General features: G+C 44.6%; 1 protein-coding gene across 1 annotated transcript; it reads right to left on the reverse strand.

Moving 5' to 3' along the window:
- PYGO1 (pygopus family PHD finger 1) lies at positions 1–9,322 on the reverse strand. Its single transcript, XM_005487844.4, has 3 exons — positions 9,164–9,322; positions 4,700–4,785; positions 1–2,959 (listed from the first exon to the last, which is right to left on the reverse strand). The coding sequence occupies exons 1-3, from the start codon at positions 9,210–9,212 to the stop codon at positions 1,838–1,840; spliced, it is 1,257 nt and encodes a 418-aa protein (XP_005487901.2). The 5' UTR covers positions 9,213–9,322; the 3' UTR covers positions 1–1,837.
- Between the last annotated feature and the right edge of the window lie 1,290 nt (positions 9,323–10,612).

Consider the following 10,612-nt stretch of genomic DNA (forward strand, 5'->3'; position numbering starts at 1 on the left):
TGCACTTATACAGCAAAACTTTTCACTTTTAAAATAAAACAGATTGCGTAGATCTGCACAGGATCTTCCAGGAATGTACACAGTAGAGCCCATTTAAAATCAAACACAATGGTGAACTATCAAACAGGCCTTACTTTCACTCATTAGCATTGCTTACCATGAAAACTACCTCTTTATTAGATGACTGAATTCTCTATAAACTCCTATATCACTCATCATCACAGACCTGAAAAATTTATCACATTAAGGAACATGACTAGTACCTGTAAGCTTGACACATGATTTAACTACTGTTTAAAGACTGTTTCCAGCACAGTGGTACATATTCCAAGCAGAATCTGTTATCACAGTGCCTCCTTTTATTAATTCCAAACAATATTTCTCTCAAAATAAACTTTTTCAGTTGCACGTGCAACTTCATCACACGGCTAAGGCTGAACTGTTCAAGGCTAGATGCTTCCCAGCATTCAAAAGAGAAGGGGAGTTATTTTTGAGATCAAGAATAAGATCAAATTACCCTTATTAAAATAGGATTTCTTAGCATCACACATGAAGCTCTAGTGCCATTCATACTTGTCAGTAGGATATCAGGTTTAGCAAAGGAGCTAAACTTCTGATTACTTAGTTCTGATGTGAGCTGAACTCACCTGATATGACAGCTGCATTTTCTTTCTTCACCTTAGATTTCCTACCCCCTCACTGCAAGACTGGCTGAGGCAGTGGTGGGAATTTAGATTTAAGACTTTGCTAGCCAAATTATCAAGCAATTCAGAGAGCACACTCCATTGCCTTGCCCCCTCCTTCATGCCAAGTGGGCTATGTAAGCTCAGGGTGACTGAGCAGGCTGGAGCTGACAGCCCTAGGAGCTGGGCAGGATTTTCTGTGCACTACTTCATCCCCAATCCTCAGGCAGCACTGAGGCAGGAGACAGGGACCATCAGTGAGAAAGAATGAGGGAGAGGTGCATGACTGCACAACCGTGACAGGGCAAAGACTGCATCCCAAGGTATGTCCTCAAGATACATGAATTAAGGTTACATGTGCAACCCTGCTTCTGGCATTCTCTAGATTTAAAGCAGTGGACTTCATAAACTCAATGTGTTCTTCTTCCAATTTAATCTTATTTCACAACAATTTCCAAATAATGCAAGGCCTAGCAAGAGCCTTCAGCATATAATTGCTGAGAAGCCAAGAGATTATTGCCTTTTCAAGGAAACAGAAATGTGTAATAGTTAGCGGGTTTCATTGTGTTACTAAGCATGAATTCATGATTTTTGAATGGCACATTAATGCTTTACTTAAAAATAGGAAAAAGCACATACAAAATTCTCTGTATTTACCCTAAAATAACAACTATTAGTACTGCACATTCCTCCATGTCATCTCTACTATATTCAAAGAAAGGCTAGCAAGAACATCAATAACAGACATTCACGCCAAAAGAAAAAAACAAAGTAATGAGTACTTGCAAATATAGTACCATTAAAACCAAGCACTAAATGCTAGTGTTAGTTAACACATTAATATACACTAGCAAATTAGGGCTATTCATACAGGCACATTTTTCCTTCAATAATGTTGTCAATGCTCATCCTACTTCCGATCAATTGTCAGTTACAGTTTAATCAGAAACAAAAAATATTCCATCCTGTAAAACATTAGCACACATAAAACTAAGAGTACAAAAGCTGAGATGGAAGTTTATGAATGAATACAGATTAGGGGGAAAAAGATGACAGCAATCCAACACAACTGATTGTCTGCAGAAAGTGAAGTACCCAATTTGTAACCGAATTTTCATAGCAAGCATTTGCTCCACTGGCAGCCACGGAGGCCGTCAGCCCTCTGTGTTCAGTGCAGGCGGCCCTGCAGTGTCTCTGGTGCGCATTAACTGCACATCCTTGTCAGCCATGCAAGTGTCACAGCCCCACACCGCCGATGCCTCCGCCGTGAGGAGCCCATAGGCCGACTCTGTCATGCCTGTACAGACCCGGTGGAACCATTTCTGACAAGAGGCCTCACACAGGATGGCATCCTGGTCATCGTTGACTTCATGTGTGCAAATCCCACACGGGTACACGGGCTCAGAGGACGAGTGTCCGTGACGACTGGGATGGAGGGGTGTCTTGCTGCTCTTTTCAGAGTTGCACCCTTCAGCAGTGCCTCGAGGCTGGCGGGACTTGCTCTGGGTCCCATTTGAGTGGCCAGCATTGGTGTTCTCAGCACTGTTAGAATGGCTGTTATCCTGATTTACCACATTGTTTCGAGTAACGCTTTTCAGGTCACTGTTACCTTGACTCACAACATCCTCTGTCCTGTGATGATGCTGATGAGCAGCAGTGTTCTGGCTGGGTGCTTTGCTTGCACCTTGAGTAAAGTCTTGCTTTTGTGCTGATGATTTTGTCTGGTTGTACGTGTTTGGTGGAGGAATAAAAGAATGGTTTGACTCTAGCTGAGAATTTGGAAAATTTGGATTGTTTCCAGGACCAAAGTTAGTTGGCACATCAGGGTGAGGTATCTGACCAGAATGGCCAAAGTTCTCCCCAGGATTTGGTCTGAAATGCTGAGCAGGCATATTGACATTTTGATTCATCTGACCACTGCCATAAGGTGGTTGATTCCCAAAGCCTGGGTTATCATGAGGACCAAAGCTGAAAGAGTGGGGTCGACTAAAACCCATGCCAACAGGGTTTTGAGGAAGAGGATGTGGCTGGTTTCTGAGGGAGTAAGAACCACCATATGGTGAGGACACTCTAGGCAGCATGTGAGGTGGCATTCTGAAAGTGTTATAGCCTCCAAAGCCAGGATAACCAGGATTACTAAAATATGGATTTCCTGAAGGAAGTGGTTTATAAGACACAGTATTATAGTTGTCATCAAATGGATTTGCAGCTACAAGGTGGTCAGAGCTTGGGTTCGGTGGTGGAGCATATTCAGATGGAGGAGGAAATGACGACCCCTACAAATATTTTAAATACAACACTTGAATTAGTTTTAGTATTTCCCTGCAAGACAAACCAACCACAAAGGCTCTGGATTAGCAATACAACTGCTGAAAGAGCTGTTCAGCTGTTGTGTAAAATTCACCCGCTGTACCCTGCCAGGCTGTCTGAAATTTCAGAGGCAGGAGAGGAGCTTGAGCTCCAGATAATGTGGTGATTTATAGTAGTTTCAGAGTTTTAAAAAGTTTGCAGTTGAAAATACTACTTGATATGTGACTTCTATTTCATAATCTTTTACAAAAGACAAGGAACAATACAGAAATCCAACTGTCACAAACATACACAAAGTATTTCCAAATGTTGAAGCGCAGATTTGAAGCATTTCCCTAACTTCATTTTTGGGTTCATGTTACTGAATATACATCTCATAAGACAGCCCACTTCCATTAAGATATACAAACCTAATGGTACTATAACCCTAAAAAAGGCATTTAGAATATAGGAGTCAGCAGGCTGGTATCTTCTATCGTCTGTGGAATATTCTGTGCTGTACATTTCTGTACCAAACAGCATTCAGTGACTGTGGACAGTCTGCAAAACATAGTCAGTAGGTATGAAACACGAGGATTATGCTCTGGTTACAGAGCATAATCAAGTGTTTAATGGAGCCCAGAGTCTGTTTAAATGTCAGCAGTGCAGTCATACAATTGAAATTCATTCTAGACTAGCCTGTAGGGAACACCTGCTGGGTTCACCCTCACACTAACTGTGCTCACAGAAAGCACTTCCTCCTAAGTACTAATGAACTGAGATTGAAAATTTATTTTAAAAAAATGCTGCATTGCAAATTTTAACCTGGTCAGAAGGAACACAAGCTAATCTGCATGTCCTCTAGAGTTATTACCATTACAGAACATAAGGAAACTCCACTAAAAAAGAGGCATGAAACCTTGTAAAGTAACAGAATATTTCTCAGAGCAAGTTTCAGCATGACTACTTTAAAACAAAAGAAAAATGAAGAAAAGATCCACATCTCAATGGACTCTGCATAGGCCTAACAGAAAGGGATTGTTTTACCTACATAAATAAAGGTATTCCCACTGGGCAGTACCAAATTAACAGATACTCTCACTCAAAGCTGAATGAATACACAAAGGAAAATTTAGCACTATAGATACCCAATTGCTGAAGATATTTTGTATTGAGGCTTTCTTTTCTGGAAAGAACAACTGCATAGAAATGTCACATTGCAAGGATTCACTGGAAAGGAGCTCTGCCTGACTTGGCTTTTGCTTGGAAATCACCTGGGGAGTATGCCAAGAGCTTGGTCAAAGCATTAACAAACTGTACTGATTCATTAGCCCACAAACCTACACATACAGAAATGAAAGTAAGGTAAGAAGTAGTCTCATGGCAACTACTCATGCTGTACCATGATTTCTACCAATGGCTACAAAGTCATTAAAAAAAAAGTCTGCCTCAGAATCAGATCCCTATGGGAAAAATCCAAGTTATTGCAGTCTCACTGTGCTCCTCTCTTTATATGTTTTTGGCAACTTACGGGGATTAAAATAACTTCAGCAAAAATACTAGTATTCAGGAAGATTTCAGCTTCAAAGTAAAACTGAAATACTTGCTATGTAGCTGCTATTTGTGACAACAAATTGATATTCTGAACAACGAGAGCTACTCATACCAGCAAACAACATTCGAGTGCACTGTTTATTAAGAATTCAAAAGAAGCAAAGGGAATTTACCTGTGTATTCGCTTTGCGCTTTTTCTTATCAGGGCTCCCAAGCTGAACTCCTGGTCCTCCTAACCCATCCAATCCACTGTCACCACCTACAAGATATCAATCAGGGCAGTACTACATTAATTTAATTGTAAGTTTCTCTTTAACTACCACAGCCTGAGATATCTGGTACAAATACTGAATTTGCATTGACTCTGGTACCTTGTGCTGCAAGTGCTAAAGGAGCACTCATCTGGAGGTGAGGTAACATCCCTCCTACTCCTGTCTGCTACCACTTTCATGTCCCATTCATGCTCATTCTTATTGAAATAGACATTTCCATTTATTTTATTTTTATCTGTCCCTTGATTCTTAATATCTCCACATCACTAGTTAGAAGTATTTCTTGTTTGCCTAAACCATAAAACTCTCAAAAGAACTGCAAAAAGCCATGTCTAAGACTCACTTCTTAACTCACATAGACACTGCATCAGTGTAGCAAATATATAACAGATTGTTACAATCCACCATGAAGGAAAAGAAAAGCAAACAGTAGTAGGTCCATGAACAAAAACCACTGAAAACTTGCCATGTTGTTTAGACTAATCTCCAGTTCATCAAATCTAAATGTCACTAAATGCAAGACTTGATCAAACAAAAAGACACCTGCCAATAATCAGTGAACAGCCCACCTCTGCAGAAACCTTATAAAATAACTGAGCAAGTCTATCCTGGCACAAAAAAAAAAAAAAGAGAAAGGAATGTTCATTTCACTGGTTGCTCAATCAGATTTCACCCTGAGCAATACAAAGAGATATCTGTACTTCCCCTGGGATTCTCCACCTTTCACAACAGTGGGACAAGCTCTCAAATTTGTATAAATCGTGGCTTCCCTTTTAAAACCCTAGTTAGACCATAAGTGAGAAATAAATCTGGCAATCTCATTATTATCCCAGTCTGTCTTCACAGGCTCAAGTGAAATTGCCATAATATGGGAACGCAAAGAAACCCCTGAGCTGAAGTATGAGAAGTATTTTCAGGTGATACCAGAGCAACACATGTTAAAGTACTAACATCATTATACTAAGAAACTATATTAATTCATTTTTTTCCCAGGCCCATTAGGATAATAGCTTATTTGCTCTTTTATATTAATATATAGTAACAGCACAGAACAGTAAGCAGGCAATCCAACCTAAAAATTTTACTGTTGTTTGTTTAAAATTGATATTCAGAATATGAGACAAACTTTATCAAGATGCAAGCATCCAGCTGAACACACAGGTCCTCATTACCAAAGACAACCTGGAGATAACTGTGAATTATCAAGAGTATTATGCAAAGCAGCACCATGTATGACATTACACTGCTCTGTTAGACAAGTGTTCCCAGCAGACAGGTAAACCAGCTTTAGGAATATTCAGCAACATAACACAACATCTCTTCTCACAGGGAAGCAGCAGTCCTATTGTACACAGACCAAAATATCCAAGTTATTTGAAATACTCCTGATCAAGGAGACCTGACAAATTTTCACTCCCAGCACTTCCTCCAGGCCTCCTTTTCTTTTTTCTTTTTTTTTTTTTTTGAGGTTTCAGGGAATTTATCAGTCCTACTTCAAGTAAGAATCCAATTCTGCCTCAGCTTTAATAAGTTCCTTTTGGATCTAGCTGTCACTGTTAAAATTTGATTTTATTTTTCATTACACATAAGGAAGATGCATGGACATCCCAGATCAACACCTATCAAATTTTAAGTCTGAATTTCAAAGACAAGGGCATGATGTCACAATCAAGGTCTCAAAATAAATTCAAGTTTGCACATAGCATACATATTGTGGTCTAAGGTACAATCAGAGAAACTAGGGATTTACTCTTTTTAAAGAGACCTTTTTGCCTTGATTTAGAAGATAAAATCCTGCACATACTAAGTGTGCTATGAAGCATTGCCACTACATTACCTGTAGATACTAAATGACTACAGCATAAGGCTTTACATAAAGAATGATGGCAAATTTTCCCTAAATTTCAACTCTATAAATCATCTTTATAATCTATTTTCTCAAAACTGTTCCTGTACTTTCTATCAGCTTCTTCTCCAGCATTCCTATAAGTTTATACTAAATTTAGTGTAACATTGCACTCTGAACACTAATCCTCACAACTGCATAAATTACACTCCTTTTCGTGTCCCTGTACTCTTAAAAAATAATTGACATTAACTACTGATAGCAAAAAATTCCAAATATCCAGATTTCTTTTAATAAATTCAACAATAGTAGCACAGACATCAGTAAATTTGTGATCAAGTAGAATACTTAGGGTCATACACAAGTGCTGGTTTACAGTAGCTGAAGTTAAGACTTTACAAAACTACATATAAATTCCCTCTCTGGGACATCATTCTTCAAAAGCATCAGCATATGAACATGAGAATTCCAGTGACAAGTTCCATCAATTTCTACCTGAATTACTCTCATCAGCAAAGCCATTCACATGCCTTGGTTTACAGAAGGGAGTCCTGTGTCTGGAAAGGCACAAAGCTTTTGTATTGTCACTCCTCACTGTGTGAGGCCAATGATTTAATTCAGCCCTAAGAATTTATATTTTCCCTGTGGGTTCTATAATGATTTAATTTATACATGAAGGAAACAGAATGTTAGTCCTAGCATACCTCCAAAAAAAGAGTGAATAAGGCTCATTTTCATGAAGCCAAAATAAACTTTCCACAAAGTCACTTTTGGTACCTACCACACAGACTTTCATTAAAGGAGTACCAAGCATTTTGGAATGCTGAAATAATGAAAAATTATTCATTGTCCAAGACTAATTTTTTGGGCAAAAATACAGTCCTTTTGACTGGGACATCACCTATCTCATGGATCTAAAGATACAAATACATATCTGATAACTATTCCCCTATTAAACTACAGATAAAATTAATTTCAGCCATTCACACTTGGGCAAAGGAGAAGAGATAAGCCTCATATTCTCTTTTACTTCATACATACCCAAGATAGGCATTTTCAGTGTTAGTTAGGAGAACTGCAAGTTGTAGTTTGGTTTACACATTATGGGATTTTTACTTTGCATGTAATTTATGCCATACTTAACATACTGCAAATACAGTATGGAATATTTTCATATCCACTGACAAATCTCAGTCTAGGTTTTTACTACTTTATCTCAGTAGGAATATTTTCCCAAGAAACATAAATGGCTAAATAAACTTTTCATTAGAGGCAGAAAACTAAAACTAGTCTAATTTCAACCAAATTTGGTGAGCCTGTTCTGTGGCCCTGAGACTGTAAACAGTTTTGATAATAAGCTGTAATCAGGTGGAACTCGGTGGGTAACTCCAGCATGTGAAACCATATATGCTTAAATATTTGCAGAATCAGGGCTTGAGAGTGGAGGAGTCTAATGAATCCCAGTCTCCTTTGTAACACTGCTGTGTGTCTTCATTCTCTCATTTTCAAGCTTGCAATCCAGCTGTTACTATAGCAGTTTTAGAAAAGCAAACTGTAAATCAATGACAATATGCACCGTGGAATCCACACCTTTTCCCACTTATCCAACCAGAAAAAAAGCTTAAAACAGCAAGAACAATAGAATTCCAGGGGTAAAAGGGGAGGCAAGAAAACAAGAAGCACTAAATTGCGAATTCTATAATTTTGCCATGATTTTCACCCAACTCAGTCACCCATCCTGCTGTCTTTTATTATTTCATTCAGAGAGGCATTTCTGTGTCTAAGGACTAAAAGGACACAACAATCACTACACAGGCTGATGTGCCACTGCCATTAAAGTCAGCTGCACTGCTGAAGTCGGAGGAGACCCTGCATTTCTGCCCTTCTCCCTGCTCCTTTGAAAGAAACGCATACCTCAAACCTCACCAGAGCCATACACCAGTGCTATAAGTAAAGAATAATATTTCGATTTTTTTCTTTTTTCATTTCCCGAAAAGGGAAAGACAAAACCCCCACTAGAGTCAAGCACAGGAGCCAGGACCGGGGGCAGAAGAGCGAACACTCAAGTGTAATTTATGAGCTCTGCATCAGCACGAACTCGGACATGTGGCACTGCCGCCGTATTCCCTTGCACCAGCAGTATGCTCGCTGCATACTAATGCGCTGCTCATCCCCAGACACACAGAGACAGGACCGCACGCCGCCCTCCCCCGCGGGGCACACCTGCGCGCACGGCGAGCCCCGGGGCTGCTTTTCAGGGCCCGCAGGCTGCGGGAGCCCGCGGGGCCCGGCCGGGCCCCACCGACCAAACTTCGAGCGGCCCCCGCACCGCCGGCCCCGCGGCAGCCGCAGGGAGGGACCGCGGCGGGGGCGGCCCGGCCCGCGCTGCGCGGCGCGGGGAGCCCGGCGGGCAGCGGCGGCGCGGGCGGTGCGCGCATCCCGCGGCTCCGTCACCGCTCCGCAAGGGAGCCAGGCCCCAGCGGCGGCCGCCCCCGGGCCCGGCCCAGCCCTCGCCGTACCTCGGGATCTCTTCAGCGCGATGGGGTCCTTCTCCTGTTCCGCTGACATTACAGACAGCAGCGCATGGCTCCCAGGGCGGCAAGAATCGGGGCTCTTTGATGCTGCTGCCGCCGCCGCCGCCGGCCCGCACCCCGCCCCCTCCGCCCCCGCCTCCTCCGCCGCCGCCCCCGCCCGCCGCTGCCCTCGCCGCCGCCGCCCCAGCAGCGGAGCTACGAGACTTTGCAAAGTTTGGGCGCGGGAGGGCTCCGCTACAGCCCGCGGCGGGGGCCAGGCCAGGCGGGGTCCGGCGAGCGGAGCGCCGCTGCCCGGAGGCCGCCCGGGGGTCCGCGGAGCGCCGAGACGCGCCGGCCAGGGCCCCCGCAGGCTGCAGGCGCCCGCCTCGCCCGGCCCCCGCCGCCGGGGCTGCCGGGCCCCGCGCAGCGCCCCCGCCGGACACGGCGCCGCTCAGCGCGCCGAGCCCCCGCTGCCCGCCGGCTCCCGGGCGCGCAGGGGCGGCAGCGCCCGCGGGGCGCTCCGCGGGGCTCCCCCTGCTCCCGCCATGAGCGCGGCGGGACTCCCGGCCCCGGCCGCGCCGCCGCTCGGAACAAAGGCGCCGCGCTGGGGCGGCTCCGCCGGCGCCTCCACCCTCCGCTCGGCCACCGCCGGGACTCGGTCCGGCCGCGGGACAGCCGCGGGGCGGGCAGGGCCGGCAGTGCCCGTGAGCGCGGGGGCCGCGGCAGGAGCGGGCAGGGGCCGCCTCGGCCGCCGTGCAGAGGGAGTCGCTGGCCGGGACCGAGTCCGGGGCCGTCAGGGGTTCCACGGCGCGGCTCCGGTGCGGCACGTGCCTCACGCCTGCTTCCCGCCCCCGGGCTGCGGCTCCCGTTCTCCTGCCCACGCTGGGGGGGGGGGGGGCTGAAGGGCTGGAGCACCGCGCTCCGGCGGCTCACGGGCAGGCAGGGGGACCTTATACCCGGAGGGGCTCCCCACACCGGGTGCCACCCGCCGGCCGGGTCTCTGGCCTGGGGGTACCGCACAAACCACTGGGCCCAGCCCGTGCCCTCACGCGTCGGTAAACCCTGCCGAACCCTTAAAAACACACGGGACAGAAAAATCGCTGCCGGTGTCGGTGTAATCTTGTGCAAACACATTCTACCTTAGTTTCCCATCTTCTGAAGTGGCTGAGTTTTAGAGGTATTCAGCGTGCAGTTCTTGATCTAGATCAAAATTGTTAATCAACTGCATTAAAAGTACCATTTGAATAATGATTTATTCTCCCTATAAGGATAAAAAATGCCCAGCTGTATGGTATTGGGTTTGCTCACGTGCCTGACTTCTAAATACTTGTCAGTGCTACTTCTTTATGTACCTTCTTGTTAGATGGGTAGTTGATACTTTTGGTATGGCTATTACTTAGTTATACAAAATGCAGAAGTAAAGTGGAGAAAGTAGTTCAGTTTATGTTGATTTCT

Source organism: Zonotrichia albicollis, chromosome 11 (genome assembly GCF_047830755.1).
Source record: "Zonotrichia albicollis isolate bZonAlb1 chromosome 11, bZonAlb1.hap1, whole genome shotgun sequence".
In the NCBI taxonomy this organism is placed as follows: domain Eukaryota; kingdom Metazoa; phylum Chordata; class Aves; order Passeriformes; family Passerellidae; genus Zonotrichia; species Zonotrichia albicollis.